At 35.0% G+C, this 19,998-nt stretch overlaps 3 protein-coding genes across 3 annotated transcripts; 2 read left to right on the top strand and 1 right to left on the bottom strand.

The window, feature by feature from the left end:
* Positions 1-7,106: 7,106 nt before the first annotated feature.
* LOC127098409 (early light-induced protein, chloroplastic-like) lies at positions 7,107-8,206 on the top strand. The gene is made up of 3 exons (XM_051037000.1): positions 7,107-7,386; positions 7,498-7,593; positions 7,712-8,206. The coding sequence occupies exons 1-3, from the start codon at positions 7,237-7,239 to the stop codon at positions 8,054-8,056; spliced, it is 591 nt and encodes a 196-aa protein (XP_050892957.1). The 5' UTR covers positions 7,107-7,236; the 3' UTR covers positions 8,057-8,206.
* Positions 8,207-13,836: 5,630 nt separating this feature from the next.
* On the top strand, positions 13,837-15,018 carry LOC127098410 (early light-induced protein, chloroplastic-like). The gene is made up of 3 exons (XM_051037001.1): positions 13,837-14,147; positions 14,259-14,354; positions 14,474-15,018. Exons 1-3 carry the CDS (start codon positions 13,998-14,000, stop codon positions 14,816-14,818), a joined length of 591 nt encoding a protein of 196 aa, XP_050892958.1. The 5' UTR covers positions 13,837-13,997; the 3' UTR covers positions 14,819-15,018.
* A 2,922-nt stretch (positions 15,019-17,940) lies between these two features.
* Positions 17,941-19,231, bottom strand: LOC127098406 (caffeoylshikimate esterase). The gene has a single exon (XM_051036998.1). The coding sequence runs from the start codon at positions 19,105-19,107 to the stop codon at positions 18,145-18,147; it is 963 nt and encodes a 320-aa protein (XP_050892955.1). The 5' UTR covers positions 19,108-19,231; the 3' UTR covers positions 17,941-18,144.
* Between the last annotated feature and the right edge of the window lie 767 nt (positions 19,232-19,998).

Genomic DNA, 19,998 nt, shown 5'->3' with positions numbered 1-19,998 from the left:
GGCTAAAAGTAGTGTGTTGAATAAGGAGTTGAGGCGTAAGTTAGAAGGTTCTTCTTCACATTCTGAGGTGTTGGTTACCGAATCGAGGGAGAGATATAAAGTAGAGGTTCAAGTAATTGTGGGGCATCACGTGGTAAGTCACAAGAAGGCTATAACAAATTCTCTAATATTTAGTGTTATCATGCGGGAAAAAGGGATATATAAAAAGGTATTGTTGAAAGTTGAAAAGAGAAAACAAGAAGAAGAACTACAACAACGACAAAAAAGAAGGTAACAATAATGAAGATGTTGCTAGTGTTGATGATTTCTTTGTTGTTTGTGATAGTTGTATAGAGAATGACAATCTATCATGTGATGAGATGGATATGGTGGTTGATGGGGATGACAATTAGCAGTGTTTGGGTAGGATACTATATTACCCATCCCCATACACGTGATTTGTAAAAATCCTCGTGCCCGAGTCCATACCCGCTTGAGTGCAAAAGTTAGCACCCATACTCGTGCTCTATGGGTATGTAAGCACCCATACCCGTGCCCTATGGGTATGTAAGTACCCATACCCGTACCCGTGACCCGCATTCTTATTAAAAATAAATAGATCAATTATAAAATATCATTTAATTTTAATTTTTTAAAAACATTAAAAAGTTTTTAAATAATTTATTGTTGAAATAAATGAACAATTGTATTAAATACATAATGGTTTAACATTTATATACGTCTTATAATTGATAGACATAAATTTTATATAATAATATAAATTAAAATTAAAATACATAAATATATAGTATGCGGGTATGGGGTGGGGTGGGTACCAAGGTGCTCATACCCACACTCATACCCGCTTATTTTTGTGGGTAATTACCTGAGCCCATTCCCATATCCATTTTTGCGGGTTTTTACCCTACCCGTTGTGGGTAAGTTAGCGGGTGCCCATTGGGGATGAGTCAAATTTCCATCCCTAGTGGTTGATAGTGATTGTCATACCCCAAAAATTACTCATCATTTTTCCTAAAAAAAAAAAAAAAAAAAAAAAAAAAAACGAAAAAAAAAAACGAAAAAAGAAAAAAAAGAAAAAAAGAAAAAAAAAGAGAAATTTTTTTTTTAATTAATTAATTAAATAATTAAAATAAATAAATAAATAAAATATAACAAATTATTTTGGACTTGGGTCTCCCTCATTCCAAGCCCATTACCCACGAAATTAGTCTATAAATACTGAAGTTTCAGTAGGGGGAGTTAGACTTGGAGTTTACACTGGGAGATTCACTAGAGAAAGAAGGAAGAGAAGCAAAACACTCTGAGGTTTCCTTGGAACAAAACCTTGAGGAAAAAGAAAGAGAGAGAACAGAGAAGGACGGATAGAAACTTTGGCATAGGAACCCTGCCTACCCGGAGAATTCAGAGTAAAGAAACCCTGAAGGCAGCCCATCTGCACCGAAGCCATCGCCGTCTGCACCGAAGCCATCGCCGTCCAATTCCCGCTGCCTAACTTATTCCGATACTACAAGTGGTCAATCCCTTCAACCTTGAATTGGCAAACAGGTTTGCGTATCTCTATTGTTTATACTTTCAATTGGCCATATCTACATATATAATGCATCATGATTAAATGTTGATATATAATTTGCTTTCGTATGGGAATTTAAATATGCCTGAATACCCTGAATGTTTGACCATGTTATTCCTGTGATAAAATGCCATAAAATTCAAAGTTCCTAACATGGGGTTGTTTTCAAATTCAAAATCCGTGGCCTTCGCTAGGCGAGGCAGAGGCGAACGAGACAGTACCTGATTCTTCTAGTCTGTTTTTTTTTATGTTTTTATCATAGCCATGCATTATTCATCCTATCCTATTTATTGTTGTGATATTTCTCCGGTGTAATCTTCGATTGCACCCTGATTTGGTGTTCTAACATGTTTCTTTTTTTGAGTTTCGTAAAGGTTCACATATCCCAGGAAAAGGTTATTGGCTAGGTATTCCACTTTATTTGTGGGATACCCTTGTGGAGTTTCACCCTAAATTAATTTTTTAATGTATTAATTTCTAATGTATTAATTTTTTAATATATTATTTTTAATAATTTTAATGTGGAGTTTCATCCTAATTATATAATTAATTGTAAAACTTTGCCTTTGAATAAGTGATCTTGGACCTCTCTTTGTTGCCTTACGATTACGATATTACGGTCATGTCCCGCGAACGTGGGGATACCCTTAGCAAAGACCCTTCGGTTAAATCATCATAAAATAAATTATAGTCCCTCGGATGTTGCCTTCGAATATACAACTTTGTCCCTCGATGACCCTCCGATGTTGCCTACGGTTAAATGATGATAGTCCCTTCGAATGCTAAGGTATCCTCATAACTGTTGCCTTCAATGGCCAATCGATGACCCTACGATGACCCTTTTACATCCAAAGGATAAAACTACTTGTTTCTCAATAATAAGGACAGTTTTACCCTCATAAGGATAGGAAATGCCCGTAAAGACCTTGGGTCGGTATAACTCTTAATTGCTGGCTCACAACTTAAAACATTTTTTTTTGCACCTCACACCTTTCAAAATGCCTTTAGAAAATCACCACTTGGTATACATTCATACTAGAATCATTACCGAGTTATATTTTTCTAAACAATTTTCAAAACTAAACGAGATAATCACTTTGTATACATTCATACAAGAATCATTACAAAGTTAAATTCTCTTTTCAAAACAATTTTTCTAAACAATTCACAAATATTTTTTTTCAGACAAAAATAATATAAGTGATCGAGCAATTAAGAGCCCATGGATAACCATGGATACAAAGGGTGCTAACACCTTCCCTTTGTATAATGTACCTCCCGAACCCAAAATCTAAATTAAGGTCTTTCCTGTTCTTTTCCACCTTTCCTTATTGGATAAAAGAAAAGTCGGTGGCGACTCTTGCTAACCGCGACATTGCGATTAAAACCACAAAAAAGTCCAGTTCACCGTATGACAGTGATGCTTCTACTCATGGAATCTCTAGACATGATCTTTTTTCAACTTACAAGACATGTGACTTTGGGGTTGTTTATATGGGAAATAATGGGAAAGCTAATGTCATCGGAATATGAGATATTTGTGTCGAAACTAACAATGAGACTACTCTAGTTCTCAAAGGCGTGAAACACATTCTGAAACTTCGATTTAATTTTTTATCCATTGGAAAGTTGGATAATGAATGATATGATAATTCTTTTTCGGCCAATCAATGGAAGTCAAAGAAAGGCCCAATGGTGGTTGCTAAAGGAAAAAAGGAATTAAAACTTGTATATTGTCCAACTTGGGGTTTCGAAGTGCTACATCAATAATTTTGACAATGATAGCTCATCCGAAATATGACACAAGTGTTTAGGTCATATGAGTGAAAAATGTTTGAGCATTTTGGCAAAGAAGAATGTGTTGTATTTTCTTTCCGATGCAAAGTTGAGAAAGTGTTCGCATTGCTTGGTGGGTAAGAAAAGGCGAGTTTCCTTTATGTCGTATGAACCAAAGAGGAAATTGGAAGTGTTTGATTTAGTACATTCCGATGTGTGTGGTTCGATGAAGACACTGTCACTTGGCGGTGCATATTACATTGTGACTTTCATTGATGATTATTCTCAGAAAACATGGGCTTATACTTTGAAGACAAAAGATCAAGTGTTAAATACCTTCAAGTCATTTCAAGCATCAATTGAAAGAGAAACGGGGAAAAATCTCAAGTGTATCTAAACCGATAACGGGGGAAAGTATGTTGGACCTTTCAACAAGTATTGTTAAGATCAAGCTATACGTCATCAAAAGTATCCTCCAAAGACACCACAATTGAATGAGTTAGCTGAAATAATGAATATAACTTTGGTGGAAAGGGGGAGATGTTTACTTTCTTAACCAAAGTTGTTGAAATACTTTAGGGAGAAGGATTGAGTACGGTTGTACATCTTTTAAACCTTACTACATGTGTTATGTTAAAGTTTGACATTCCAAATCATGTTTGGAGTGGTAAAGATGTTTCCTATGACCATCTTCGGGTGTTAGGGTGCATGGTTTATTGCATATTCTGAAGGATAAGAGATCGAAATTGGATTAGAAGTCAAAGAATGTGTGTTTGTTGGGTATCGATTATTTGATTCGGCTCAACGAAAGATTATTCGTAGTTGTGATGTCGTATTCATGGAGGATTATACTATTGAGGACATCGACAAAGTTGAGAATAAAGATCCGATTTTTGAAGATGAATAAATGGTTGATACGGACTTAACTACTATTACTCCTACCCCTATCACTTTCAAAGATGTTCCAATTGAAAATCAAGACATGGATTTGAATGTTGATAATGTTTTAAATTCTAATGCTATTGTTGATGTAGGTTCTACGTAAGACATTGTTGTAAATGAGGTTGATCAAGAGGTTGAAAGTGTTAAGTAACCGATTGCTTCTAATGAGTTAAGGTGGTCTAGTCGTGATAAAAGGCCTTTCGTTCGATACCCCTCGAACGAGTATGTTTTTCTTACCGTGGAGAACCCAAAAGCTTTGAAGAAGTTTAGGAGGATGAGAACAAAAATGGATGAATACCATGGAGGGTGACATGCAATCACTTTGTGAGAATAATACCTTTGTTAGTGAAGTTGCCAAAGGGTAAGAGAGCATTGAAGAATATATGGGTTTATTGAGTAAAGCAAGATATGTGTACTTCTGAAAAAAGATACAAGGTTCGCTTGGTGGTAAAATGTTTTAAACAACAAAAAGGTGTTGATTTTGGCGATATTTTTTCTCATGTTGTGAAGATGCAATCTATTTGAGTGGTTCTTAGGCTAGCCGCTAGTCTTTATTTGGAAGTATAGCAAATGGACGTGAAAACAACTTTCCTTCATGGTGATCTACATGAAGAAATTTACATAGAGCAACCAGATGGATTCCAAAAGAAAAGAAAAGAAGAATATGTTTGCAAATTGGTAAAGAGTTTTATGGTTTGAAACAAGCACCTCGTCAATGGTATCAAAAGATCAACTCGGTGATGATTGAACATGGGTACAAGATGACCAAGACCGATCATTGTGTGTTTTTCCGGATTTTCTCCGAAGATGACTTAATTATTCTCTTACTTTATGTGGATGACATGCTAATTGTTGGAAAGGATATTTCAAGAATTAAAGAGTTGAAGAAAACTTTGAGTGAATCTTTTGCTATGAAGTATTTAGGAGAGGCTCGAAAAATTCTTGGTATTGAAATTGTTCGAGATCGAAATGAGAAGAAGTTGTACTTGTCAAAGGAAATGTGTGGGGAGAAAGTCCTTCGGCGTTTTAGTATGGATAAGCCTAAAGCGGTGAACAGCCTACTTGCTTCTCATTTCAAGTTTAGTCATAAGCTATGTTCATCTATGGATGAAGAAAAGTTGAGTATGAAGAACATTCTGTACTCGTCGACCGTTGGTAGTTTGATGTATGATATGGTTTATACAAGACCCGATATTGCTCATGTCGTGGAAATGGTGAATCGTTATCTCTCAAATCTGAGAAAAGATCATTGAGAGGCCATGAAGTGGGTGATGAGATATTTGCGTGGCTCGTCAATTTTGAAGCTAACCTTGGGATGCAAGAAGCCTATGTTGGTTGGGTATACGAATTCTAATCTAGCCGGAAGCTTTTATGATCAAAAATCTACTTCGGGGTATATGGTGACTTTTGACGGAGGAGTCGTGGCTTGTCAATCGAAGTTAAAAAGGTTTGCATTCTCTAATACTGAAGTCAAGTTTATAGCCGTTGTGGAAGCGTTAAAAAAGTTGTTATGGTTGAGGAAATTTGCAATGGAACTTGGTGTGAAATAAGAAAAACATGTCTTGTTTTGTGATGATCAAAGTGTCATTCACTTATCGAAAAATTCCTTATTTCACTCGAGGTCGAAGCATATTGATGTACGTTATTATTGGATTCGTGATGCATTAGATTCCAAGTTGATAGAGCTTTATAAGATTCACACCGATGACAATTGTTTGGATATGTTGATGAAGGTGTTGCCTATGGGAAGTTTGAGTTTTATGGCACGGTAGTCGGATTGGTGTTGCCCTCAAACTAGTCGATCGTGGGAGTTTGTTGGGTTATTCCTCCTATTTGGAGTGGCCCAAATAAATGTGGATTAGTAGCATGTGTGTGTAAGCCTTTGTTATTATAAAACAAATAAACTTAGTTCAATAATTCACAAGGTGAGAAACAACAACAAAAAAACAAAATTGAGATAAAAGTGAAATTCCCGCAACCCCAATTCAACACAGAACGATCCACGAGATTAGAATTTTCTCACCATCTAACCGTTGGATCATCCTGAAATTTTGATACAATGCCCTTCACTCACATGAGTAAATTCTGAACGGTGGAGATCAAATTTTGAGCATTCTATTCCTGTATTATACTCATTGTTTGATTAAATTGGAGATTTAAATGATCTGATCTTGTAGTTTTTTACTCCTAATTAACGGAGGTGTTTCCACGCTAAAATTATGTTATGATATTTGGTGTATTTTGTTGATTGGCGTTGCGTTTAATATTTGAGAGAAATTATGTTATTGAATTATTCCTCTGTGTGCGGAGGGTTTCCTCCTATCATAAATAATAATACAAACAATTAAAGCAGGACTGGTTAAATCCTAAACAAAATATATTATCTTAAACTTAAAGTAAATGCATGTCATCATAGTTGCAAGAAAGAATCAGCTAGAGAAAAAATAATCTTAAAATTAAAGAGTTTTAGGTTCTGGGTTAGCTAAGCATCATTCAGAACCACCAGTTGTTTTATTATGTAATGTATAGAGCAATAGAATACTCGAGACTATGCCAAAGTATTACTAATAAAACAGTATAAGCAACAATTGAGGTCCTGAAAGTTCCAAGTTTACAACCCCCTCTTTTAACCTCAAATTCCGAGTGCATCACTTTGTGGTTGTAACTAGAGCCACGTCTGTTGCTTTTAGCATGTGTGGACAAATGAAGCCACGTGAATGAATTACCTTTCAGGATCTTTTTACACACTACGTGGAACTTATATATCCCTCACAATATGCTTTCCATTCTATTCTATATAAACAACCTTCTTCATTTCTACAATTACCAAACCTTTACCATCTAAGGTGTTAGAGTTTACAAAGCCATTCTTATCCTTAGTAAAGACTTTGTTCTATCTCTTTGTTCTTGAGTTTTGCATTGCAACATTAAGGAACTATTTATTATCAATGGCTGTTTCATCTTGTCAATCTATCATGTCAAGTTCTATGACCAACATTTCTAGCAGGTCTAGAGTTAATCAGTTTACCAACATCCCTTCTGTCTACATTCCAAGCCTCAGGAGGAATGTTTGCCTCAAAGTTCGATCTATGGCTGAGGTAATTATGTTTTTTTCAAACATATTATAACCTGTAGTATTTGCTTATGTATATGTAACATGTTTATGATTTAAGATTGATTAGTTGCTAATTACTTATTAAATTATTCAGGGAGAGCCGAAAGAGCAATCAAAGGTGCCTGTAGACCCAACTACACCAATTGCATCAACACCAACACCACAACCAGCCTATACTCGTCCACCAAAGGTGACCATAGTAACATAAAGTGCTATTGTTTTTTCTGTTAGCTTATTAATATGAAGCATAATTTTGGTCTATATTAAAATGACTTTTTTAACATATATAAATTATGATGAAATGGCAGATGAGCACAAAGTTTTCAGATTTGATGGCATTTAGTGGGCCAGCACCCGAAAGGATCAATGGAAGATTGGCTATGATTGGTTTTGTAGCAGCAATGGGGGTGGAGATAGCAAAAGGGCAGGGTTTGTCAGAACAATTATCTGGTGGTGGAGTTGCATGGTTCTTGGGGACAAGTGTGTTGTTATCACTTGCTTCATTGATTCCATTTTCTCAAGGGGTTAGTGTGGAGTCTAAATCTAAGAGTATTATGTCCTCAGATGCAGAGCTTTGGAATGGAAGAATTGCAATGTTAGGTTTAGTTGCTTTAGCTTTCACAGAATTTGTTAAGGGTACATCCCTTGTGTAATAGATTTCTTCAGGGACAAAGTTACGGTCTATAGGATGGATTTGTGGTTAGAAGCCAATCTTGGAATTGATTCTGTATATTCTTATGTAGTTACTCCTTGAGGTATTCTTATTCCATGTTACAAGAGAGTGTAGTTGAAATTTTGTTATACTTAAAAGGACTTCTCTAATTTCTTCATAAAAGAGTATAATATAGTGTCTTGTTTAATACATCATCATCACCATCCGTCAATATATACAAAGTACAAGGCTCCGATTTAAGAATTCTTTTCGATTACTAATAAAACCTATTCAATAAAAAGTAATAAACATTCTTACATAATAAGATTCAAATTAATACTATTAAAAAAATATTAAGAATACTCCATCCCCTGTTACAACCATGTCGAATCGGGAACATCACGAATGCATAGATGGTTCTTGAAGTCTTCAAAAAAAATTAAGGAGCAATCCTTAGGAATGATGTGCGCTATCCGATAACGAGAAAGGACATGAGAAACACAAAGTTTTCATCATCTAATTTTTTCTTGGACAAAATGAATATTCATTTTAATACGCTTTGTACGCACGTGTTAAACGAGGTTTCTGGAGACAAAAATGACTCTTACATTGTCACAATAAACTAATGTAGCTTTCCTAATAAAAGAATGCAGTTCCAAAAGAAGATGGTTACTCTTACATGACTTGTAAACAACATTTACCACCCCTTTACATAAGGCAATAGAACGAGATAAAATAGGCTAACTTTTTGACGACCACACAATCAGGTTGTCTTCGAGAAACACACAATATTCAAATGTGGATTGTCTCATATCTAGACATCCTCCCCATCAATATCAGTATAAGAGATAAGATCTGCAATGAGGAATGATACATGTGTAAACTAAAATGACGAGTGCCCTAAACATGGTGTATGATACGCTTTAGAACGTTCACATGTTCATCACATTACATGGGTCATGTATATGAAGACAAATATGTTGGACATCATAAAAAATATAGGGTCGTGTAAATGTAAGATATTGTAAAACACCTACAAGACGACAATAGTTTTTTGGATCCTGATACATATTACCCATTTTAGCATTGATTTTCAATTTAGTGTCAACAGGAATTTCACCACTAGAAAAATGCATTTTAGCCTCCTACTTTAGTGTCGGTCACCGACACTAACGCTAAATAGTGTCGACTAAGCCCACACTACAAGGTATTTTAACATAATATATAATTAAAATAGTATTAGAGTCGGCCGACTCAGCAGTCTTTCGTTTGACGTTGGCTAGTTCTTTAAGACTAATCTTCGACTGCCCTGTGTAAAATTGTTCATAGAAAAATCTCTCCAATTACGTCCACGTTTGGATCGATTGTGGAGGTAGCGTTGTGAACCATGTGAACGCGTTTTTTTGTAAGAGAACTTGAGAAGTATCTGAACTTTAAATCCTCATTATTCGATATGTCGCCAACCTCAGTCTGATACCTGGCAACATGTTCGACGGTAGACTCCTCAGTATCCCCAACGAACTTGGTGAATTTCGAGACTTTCCACCCCCTAGGAAGTTCTGTCTATAAGATAAAGTCTGGAAAGGGTGAAGAGTAAGTCGGCCGATGTAGGCCTGGGCTTATTCCATTTCATACTATGATCCGTTCGACGATAGCCTCTAAGTTCTGTTCCTCAATGCCTGCCTCATGTCGAATCTGCCTGACCATATGGTCGGGATCCTGGTTTCTGTTGACCAAAACCACGAGAGGCCTTCGAGCCACCCTAGGAATTTGTTCGAACTCTTGATATTCTTGTTCGACCTGTCGTCCTTCATTTCCTCTTGTCAGATTGGGGTTTCTATTCGAGGAGGAGGAGTGGGATTCTGACGAACTGGAGCCCCTAAAAAGTCTCCTATTCTCGCCATTTGAGTTGCCAGTTACTGGTAACTTTGTGTTGAATCTTGGATCAAAGGCCTGAGTATGGCGCCCATTTGCTGAGTTAACATATGAATCATTTCATGATTACTTTCGTCCATCATCTGTTGTCTCATGATGGAGACAGAACTCGATGTGAAAGTTGGGACTGACTGAGACGACAATCCAAAGCCCGGGGGTCGACCAAATTGAGTTGCCAAAGGTCCTAAATCCTGGTAACGTGGGGATGACGATGATGGTGCTTCGCCAAAAGTCAAACCAAGATTGTGCATACTTGCCATAAACTCAGCCAACATTCCCAACGTCCTGCGTATGAGGATTGTAAAGTTGGGCATGTATTGCCCAGAAGTTTCCATTGTTGTTGGCATCAGCGTTTGTGGTTGAAGCGATGTTAGAATTGGCCCCACAAATGCAGTCGAAACCGCTGACACTGCGCTGGAACCAACATCGGCCATTTGTGACGCAGTTGTGTCTCTCGTCGAAGACGTATCTTCGTGTGGTCGAGGTGACACCATTTTTCCATTGCGTAGTTGCATATACAAAACACCTTGTGTCCCACCAGGTGTGCCAATTTGTTTTGCGCCAACAATCTCTAGCCTTCCTATCAGAGGTTTACTTGCAGAACCGGCTACAAAGTCCTAGACTTGGTGTTGAGTATATGGCTATTTTGTTGGTAAAGTATTTGGAATGTTTAAGAGGAGTGAAAGTAATTTTTAGCAAGTTTAAAAATACAGTAAAGTAATGCAATAAAAGACAAAAGTCTGGTGGAAATAAAAGAAATAAACAAAGACAATTTGGTAAGTTAAATGACTGGTAAATATAAGTGGAAGCAAAAGTACACTTTTGTAGGGAGATGATTGTTTTCTCGTAAACGCTTTGATACTTCAAGTGTACTCCTACTGCAATGCTAAAAATGACACCCCCTAAAATAACCATTACAATTTGTTTAAATACGGGTAGAAAATAACCGTTGGGAGGTTACAACCTACTTACAGATGACACGTGTCGGAGCACCTCCCCCACGTCTTTTGGACGAAATTTGTCAGCTAACAGATACAATCACAAATGCTTGGTGATCTCTCCCAATACAAACCCAATGAATGATAGGTGAGGAGGATGCCAATGCAAATATGATGAGATGACATGAGAGATCTTAAGGTCAAAATTGAGGTCTTACATTTTCTATAACAAATTCAATATAAAGGTGAACTAGTGGGATGTTGCGGGTTCAAACCCGCGCCCCTAACTTTGATGTCCTTGCGTAACTACCAACTGAGCTGATTTAACGGGACAGAGGTAAAATAGTTTGTGTTTGAATAATTTTATACAAAATTGAATTAAACAACAAATTTTTATATAAAAATCACATTTAAAATAAAAAAAACTACAAATTCTATCTTCAATTATAACCAATTATGAAGACAAAATCAATTTTACTTAAAAAAAAACCAAACACCTCAAAATTATTTTAAAATCAATTCTAATTTCTAAATTATTTTTTCCTTTTAAAAAAATTAAACCAAAGATACACTATACTTATACTTAAATTTATAATTAGATGCACCTTTAAAAATGTATTTTTCATGATAAAAAAAGATAATAATACTGCTCGCGTAATATTATACACATTTGATTTCAAAGCAAATAAATACAATACATGACATCTACTGTATAGATTTAAACTCCATAGTCAATTCAAAGATGGAAGCAAAACACTTAAAAAAATACATCTTATATTTGCCTTACAGCAAATAGATTTACAAGATACTCTTCCTCTTCATTAAGTTAAAAAAAAATGAAATTTTGAAGTGATTATCAGTGTATTTCGTTTGAAACAATTAAAACCACTCTTCCTCATTTTCATGATTATACATTTTGGTTGAGTCTCTCATTGATAAGTTCCACATCGGCAAGCTTGAAAGAATAACACTTTATAATAGTCTGACACAGTAGTTAACTCACCGAGTTGGATAGCTCCAACTGGTAACTCAATCAAGGGCATCAAGGTAATGGAACATGGTTAGTGATTCACTGGTATGGGCCTGAAGCTGCAAATGTAAGCCTGCCCGCTTCAAGTTGAGAGTTGATCAACGGGGCTTGAGCAAAAGCCCAAAACTTCATTATTGAGGTCGCGTTAGGCTAGCTTCACAATAGCGGCGACTACTCTCTCCTCTCAACAGGATGCTTTTGTGTCACAAATTCTATCTTCATTATTGAGGTTACTCATTCATATTTTTCCTTTTAATTACATCTTGTAATTACATAACTATTTGTAATAATTTGTTGAACTACGATTTCTAGGATTGATTATATTACCAAATGGCAAAGCAGTTTTGCACTTATCTGCTTGTCCTTTTATTTGTAATGCTATAGCTAAACATCATTAAACTACCACTTTGTGGTGCATGTATGCCCCCCCTTGTTAATGTTACAACTTAACTCTCACTATTTTCTTACTGGACAAAAATTGTCTGTTATTTGCATATTTATTAACACTAATGTTCAATAATGGTATTCATTTTTTACTACCTACTGATTTGTGATCTTTTACTAAATAAATTGATAGGTAGAGGCTTTGGACAATGATTGCAGGCAATAGCTCAATTGATTAGTTGGAAATTAGTATTTGTTCTCATAAATTCCAGTTAAACACTGCATTTTAAGAACTTTGATTGTTTTGGACTTTGGTAACAATTCAAAGATTTAAAAATCAGATTTCTCAGGTAAAAGAAAAAAAAATCACAGTTTTTCTTTTCAAAATGTACTAGGCAGGGGAAAATTCTGACTTAGTGTACTTGTGGTAAGTACAATAGTAGTATAGACCCGGCCTGCCGGTGATGAACCAAATGAGACCGTCCTTTTCCTAGTTATGGGATCATGTATTTATAGCCTTGGTCACTCAAGAGGGACCAATTTCTTGGTCTCCTACATATATACTGATTAGTGTGAAAAATGGGATGAGTCACTTCTTGAATCTGGGTAGTGTAGCAACGACAAAGAAATCCTTCTAATTTCTCTAAAACGTGTCTCAACACGTCACTGCTAAGTTGGGTTTGACCTTGCCCATGTTGGATTTGAGCTTGCCTATGTTGGGCTTAATCGCGCCTATGTCCTTTTGAGTAGCTTAGCGGATTCTAACCCTAAAAGGCCAAGGTGAGCTGTTGCCAAATGGACTTGGATCGTTACGAATATATACTTACACTTACTAATTTTAATAACTACTTATAAAAAATGATTTGATTATGCTAATCTATTTTAGTAACTCTTTGCTATTTTGTTTTGAAACTTAAAAGTCAGTTTGGGGTGAAGAAGTCTAATTACAAAATAATATTATCATTAATTAATAATACAAACAGTGAAATCAGGATTAGTTAATTCCAAAACAAAATATATCTTTGACTTCCTTTCAAAATTTGAAGAGATAGCTTATGTCCAACCAACCTTTAGATGCATGCCATCATAATTGTAATATAGATTAAGTAAATTCAGAACCATCTAATGTGATTTGGAAATAAAGCATCATTCATTGCTAGAGCAAAATTATTGTCTTAATATTAAAGAGTTTTAGGTTCTTGGTTAACTATAAGGATCATTCAGAACCACCAATTGTCTTATGTAATCTATATAACAATAGAATATTCTAGACTATACCAGAGTACTAATAAGCGGTAAAAACGGTATTTGAGGTCCTGAAAGTTCCAAGTTTACAACCCTGTGCACAACACTTTGTGGTTGTAACTAGAGCCACATCTGTTGCTGTTACCATGTGTGGACAAATGAAGCCACGTGAATGAATTGCCTTTTATAAGCTTTTTGCACACTACGTGGAACTTATATATCCCTCACAATATGCTTTCCATTTTATTCTATATAAACAACCTTCTTCAATGCTTTACCTACCAACTTAACAATCTAAGGTGTAAGCTTTCAGTTAGTGAGATTCACAAAGCTATTCATATCCTTTGAAAAGGCTTCAATCTATCTCATTGGTTCTTGAGTTTTGCATTAACATTAAGGAACTATTTACAATGGCTGTTTCATCTTGTCAATCTATCATGTCAAGTTCTATGACCAACATTTCTAGCAGATCTAGGGTTAACCAGTTTACCAACATCTCTTCTGTCTACATTCCAAGCATGAGAAGGAATGTCAGCCTCAAAGTTAGATCTATGGCTGAGGTAATTATGCTTTTTTCAAACATATTATAACCTGTAGTATTTGCTTATGCATATGTAATATGTTTGTGATTTAAGAATGATTAGTTGCTAATAACTTATTAAATTATTCAGGGAGAGCCGAAAGAGCAATCAAAGGTGCCTGTAGACCCAACTACACCAATTGCATCAACACCAACACCACAACCAGCCTATACTCGTCCACCAAAGGTGACCATAGTAACATATAAGTGCTATTGTTTTTTCTGTTAGCTTATTAATATGAAGCATAATTTTGGTCTATATTAAAATGACTTTTTTAACATATATAAATTATGATGAAATGGCAGATGAGCACAAAGTTTTCAGATTTGATGGCATTTAGTGGGCCAGCACCCGAAAGGATCAATGGAAGATTGGCTATGATTGGTTTTGTAGCAGCAATGGGGGTGGAGATAGCAAAAGGGCAGGGTTTGTCAGAACAATTATCTGGTGGTGGAGTTCCATGGTTCTTGGGGACAAGTGTGTTGTTGTCACTTGCTTCACTGATTCCATTTTCTCAAGGGGTTAGTGTGGAGTCTAAATCTAAGAGTATCATGTCCTCAGATGCAGAGTTGTGGAATGGAAGAATTGCAATGTTAGGTTTAGTTGCTTTGGCATTCACAGAATTTGTTAAGGGTACATCTCTTGTGTAATAGATTTCTTGAGGGACACATAAAAGGTCTATAAAATTAGTGGTTATTAGAAGGCAATCTAGGAATTATTTATGTATATCCTTTGAGGTACTTGTTATTGCCATGTACTACAAGAGAAAGTGTAATTGAACTCTCTTAATACTTGAAAAGAGTTCCTCTAATTTCTTCCACTGAATACATTTTTGTTCACTTTTGCTGTATGGTTGAAGGCATATCATGTAAATATTGTGTTTGATTCTTCTTTGCGTGTCATCCCTTATTGTAGTTCTGTCAAACTATTTTGTTCCTATAGTATCACTGCCATTGCTTCGTCATTGTCTTCTGCAGCAAATTGGCAAGTAGTTTCTTAATATGTTCTATTAGTGTTTTCCACGGCATAAGATTATCAATCTTCTAGTTCACCGCTCAAAAAGTTAGAATTTTAGATTTTAATATCAATGTTTTAAAAATTGAATTGTCATTACACAGGTAAGGTTTAATGTTCCACATCGAATTACATACGAGCATCTTTAATTAAACCATGACAATTGCAAAATTTCAAAATATTTTAATTTCACAAAATTATTTTTTAAATTCATAATCTATATTGTCATCAAGCATAACACAATAGTAAAAATAGAAATCCAAATAAATTTTGAATAAAGTTTAATTATAACATAAATTAAATAAAAAAGTAAATGGAAGGTTTAAGAAAATTATATATATATATATATATATATATATATATATATATATATATATATATATATATATATATATATATATATATATATATATATATATATATATATATATATATATATATATATATAAATGATAAAGCGGCGCTTTTTTGATTAACATTTAACCCGTCAATTTATTATAACCATTGTTTGACTGGTTTTGATCAATATAGTCTGTTTCTAGGAGTTCAATAGCTTACGCAATTCAATAATCAAATCAGATCAGGGAATTCTCCCTGGTTCGACTGACCGGTCTGGTGTGATTTTTAAAACATTGCTTAAAATTTGTATTTTGCTATAAGATCATTTATAATGGATAGTTGAAAAAATTATTAAGTAGTTGAATGGTTGTAATGGAGTGTTGAATGAAGTGTTGAAAGTGAGGTGAATTATTTTGTATTGAAAAGATTCAACCGGTTGAATGAGGAGAGAGTGGGGCCGTGTAAAGTATTTGGCAAAATCTTATTGCCTATGACCGATCTGGTGTGATTTTTAAAACATTGCTTAAAATTTGTATTTTGCTATAAGACCATTTATAATGGATAGTTGAAAAAATTATTAAGTAGTTGAATGGTTGTAATGGAGTGTTGAATGAAATGTTGAAAGTGAGGTGAATTATTTTGTGTTGAAAAGATTCAACCTGTTGAATGAGGAGAGAGTGGGGCCGCATAAAATTTTTGGCGAAATCTTATTACCTGTCCTGATTTTTTAGATTTTTATCTCATCTTAATTTTTTATGATCAATTATTTCATAGTAAATCAAATTTTTTTATTTGTTTTTTTTCACCAAAATTCATCATTTTTTGTCTATAAATAAAGATTTGATTCATTTGATTTAGAAACAGAAAAAAGATCAAATTTTCCTCCTCTAATTTTTTCTATTTAGAGGGAAAAATTTGATATTTTTTCTTGTTTGTAGCTCTAAACATCTTTTAAGTAAAATGGATACCAACAATAACCTTTTTAACACCCAAAATTCTACTAATTATCCTTTAAGATAAATTATTTAACTCTTAATTATTAATTTAATTTCAATCAATAATTGTTATTAATATATAATCACAAAAACAAAAACAGTGTGATTCATTTGTTGAATAAATTGCAAAGAACCTCCAACGGCCTTAGCCTCCAACAGCCCGATAAATCTATCTTCCCTCCATCTTTTACAGAAAAGGTCAATTTTAAGACACTTAATCACCTAGAATTTACAAGTGTTGGAAATGATTGGTATGCAGAAATAAGAGGAGTGAAAAACCATTCAAAGCTTATATCGTCTTCGTTTGGGAACTGAAATGTCAACTCGGCTTTGATAGTATAAATCTATATACTTGACATCAAGCTGCCTGAACATATATTTATGGACTCAGTTGTGAACATATATTTTATCAAATTATTATAATTTGCAAATCATACAAATGCTTATGTATTTTCAACACTCTGACTTACATTAAAAAAGATTTCTTCGATATTGGATAACATGTTACGTTACCAACCATGAATTTGTTATCAAGATTGTGTCCGTAGATCTCTGATGTATCCAAAACGGTAACCCCTCTAATGAATACTTCCTTAAGAATTGAGCATCCATTTTCATGTGAGAAGGATGCATTGTAAGTTCCAGATAAACCTCCACATCCAAATCCCAACCTAGACACCTGCATTGTCTTACAGAATGGAATTACACAAAATGAAATTACAGAATGGCCTATCTTATCACTATCCATAAATATTAAACCCCATATCAGATAAAAGTGAAAAAAGGGGCTGATATGTTAATTTATGTATCTTCTTATATTATATAGTTTTGTGTGGCGGATAATCCCATCTCTAATTCGTATGTGATGCGGTGCGAAGCAACAAAAAAAGACTTGAAACTTCAGAGACTACTCACAATGGAATTCTATAAATTTCTAACTTGACTGTGAAAACAGAAACAGCAAGATATGACAGATTTGTCAGGTTCTATTGAAACATTGAATGCGGCGGTAAAACAGGTATGCACTTCAACTAGCATCATATAGTCGTGGCCTAACCTCTGAACCTAAAGTGATCTAAATAGGAAAAGTAATTCAACATCATCAGTGTGTGCTTGAAAACAAAGCCCAAATTTTGATAGTAAAAGCTATCTATTATATGAAGTATCAGCAATAGCATGCCCAAAATGCGAGTTTTTTTTGTGTGTGTGCGACTAAAATGGATCTATGGCATTTCATGATGGTAAGTCAATATAAACATCAGAGGAAGCATAGGGAGTGGAGATAAAATTTGGAGAACAGAGTCCTATGTATGATTACAAATATATCTGAAGGATCCTTATCCATAAGCTTCCTCTAACATAAAGTTCTACAAGTCATTAAAACCAGATTTATTGTAGCTTTAGAAACAGAGAAGATTTTAGCATTTCATTTTAAATTGCAACTTCTCAATTTATATGTAATGCAAGCATTAGAATCTTACAATTGAGCTCATGAGAGTTTACCTCTAACCTTGGTTACCCAGATTGAATCTTGGCTATCAAAGTTATTCTTTTATAATCGCACACATTGTTATTTGATTTGATGGTTTACATCTACATTAGAAAATATATATCATAATTAAACAAGTTCAACCGCTTGGTGTGGCGCGTTTGCGAAGCCATTCCAAAATATCACCAAACACCAACTCCACACTCTCTTCAGGTTCTCCAACCAACTGGTGCCACATTCCATCGTATATCTTCAGCGTCTTATCTTTACTCGCAGCGCGTGCGTACAACTCCTCCACACAAGCTGCATCGCAAACGACGTCTTCCCTTCCGTGCACAACCAGAAACGGCACATCCACTTCCTCATACCTTCCCTGCAGCTCACGACAGATCCTCAACAATTCATATGCCGTCGAGGCGCGTGGACGCGCCACTGTTCTCTTAGGACTAGCAATCGCAAGCTTCCTCTTCCACTCCACCTTGAACGACACGTCCGGAATTGAGCCGCGCGTGGGAACCACGCGCCACGTCGGGATGATTGCTGCTGCGATCGAGAGGAAGTGTTCGAGCGGCCACGGTGGTTTGAACTTGTCACTGATGCCACACATGGCGCCGTTGAGGATTAACCCGTTCCACGGCAGTCCGGTACGGCGGAGTGTGATGAAAAGCGCGATAGCTCCACCGAGTGATTCTGAGTAGAGAAAGGAAGGCAACGAGGGATCGAAGCGAGAGCGGAAGGATTCGAAGAAGGTGATGCAGTCATCGACGACGGGATTGATGTCAGGGATATGAGCGATTAAACCGTCGGAGAAACCGTGGCCTTGGTGGTCGATGGCGCAAGTGGCGAAACCGGCTTTAGCAAAGTAAACGGCGGTTAGTTGGATTAGCCAGCTGGACTCGCCGGTGAAGCCGTGGACAATAGCGAGGGTTCCGATGAGGTTGGTTGGAGGGAGAGGGATCCACCACTGAGTGAAGAGTTTGAGGCCTCTAGGGTTAGTAACATACTCGGAGGAGTGAGTCACTGAGTGGCGAGTGTAGAACTCGTCGGGAGTGAGGGTGCCGAAAGGGCTGTGATCGTTTGCCTCTGCTACTGGGTGCACCATTCTGGCTACACAAGTCACTGAAATTGAAATATGGATTATGTTTTTCTATATCTTTATGTGTGGATATTTTGAGTTATAATAAGCGTGTCTCAACTACTTCTTCAGCTGTTTTTCCCTCTCATTTACTCCTCTACTTGTTTTTTTGCTCTTTTTTTAATGAAACTTGTTTTTTGTTAAATTATTTATGAATTAAAAATAAAATCTTGAATAATAAAATGTTAATATGCATTAATAAGAATTAATAAAAATATATGTTTTTTAATATTTTGATGATTTCGGTGAATCATAATGTCAAATTTTAAAAGTCATTATATCTTTCACTCAATCTCTATCATTTGATCCATCAAAAACCTTTAATTTGTTGATTTTCTAAACAAAATGTATTTGTTGATCATTCTATTGTCGGGTGGTTTAAGTGTCAAGATTTGAATTTTTACTGTACTACCCTGCTATTGCATTAAAAACACCAAAGTACCATTCATTTTACATTAAATACTAAAGTATCATGTTTTCAAAAAAAAAGTTTGTTATTGTTATCATATTTTGCATTGAATGGTCATAAACTTGTAAATAATGTGGGGATCGCTCATTGAATGGTGTTCAAATTTAAATAGAAACCGTCCATTGAATGGCGCATAGCTATAAGGTATTTTTCTTAATTGTAATTCAACTTTTTTTTTATATTTATATTAATAATTGAATTATAAATGAATTAATTATTTATATTAATCAAATGATTAATATTACTTAATTATAATTATTTATATTTAATTATGTGTTTAATAATTAAAATAAAAAAATTGTTATAATTAAAGTTATATTTAATTAATAAATAAAATAATAATAAAAACAAATAAATAATAATAGAAAGGAATATTTATTTATTTATGT

The sequence above is a fragment of the Lathyrus oleraceus genome, chromosome 6 (genome assembly GCF_024323335.1).
Source record: "Lathyrus oleraceus cultivar Zhongwan6 chromosome 6, CAAS_Psat_ZW6_1.0, whole genome shotgun sequence".
In the NCBI taxonomy this organism is placed as follows: domain Eukaryota; kingdom Viridiplantae; phylum Streptophyta; class Magnoliopsida; order Fabales; family Fabaceae; genus Lathyrus; species Lathyrus oleraceus.
The sequence above is the reverse complement of the archived record's forward strand: the minus strand, read 5'-3'. Positions and strand labels throughout refer to the sequence as shown.

Excerpts from the sequence above, each read along its gene's own strand:
- LOC127098410 (XM_051037001.1), top strand. The coding sequence starts at position 13,998 with ATGGCTGTTTCATCTTGTCAATCTATCATGTCAAGTTCTATGACCAAC. Across the intron at positions 14,148-14,258 it reads AAGTTAGATCTATGGCTGAG|GGAGAGCCGAAAGAGCAATC; the intron begins GTAATTATGCTT and ends TAAATTATTCAG. Across the intron at positions 14,355-14,473 it reads CCTATACTCGTCCACCAAAG|ATGAGCACAAAGTTTTCAGA; the intron begins GTGACCATAGTA and ends ATGAAATGGCAG.
- LOC127098409 (XM_051037000.1), top strand. The coding sequence starts at position 7,237 with ATGGCTGTTTCATCTTGTCAATCTATCATGTCAAGTTCTATGACCAAC. Across the intron at positions 7,387-7,497 it reads AAGTTCGATCTATGGCTGAG|GGAGAGCCGAAAGAGCAATC; the intron begins GTAATTATGTTT and ends TAAATTATTCAG. Across the intron at positions 7,594-7,711 it reads CCTATACTCGTCCACCAAAG|ATGAGCACAAAGTTTTCAGA; the intron begins GTGACCATAGTA and ends ATGAAATGGCAG.
- LOC127098406 (XM_051036998.1), bottom strand. The coding sequence starts at position 19,107 with ATGGTGCACCCAGTAGCAGAGGCAAACGATCACAGCCCTTTCGGCACC.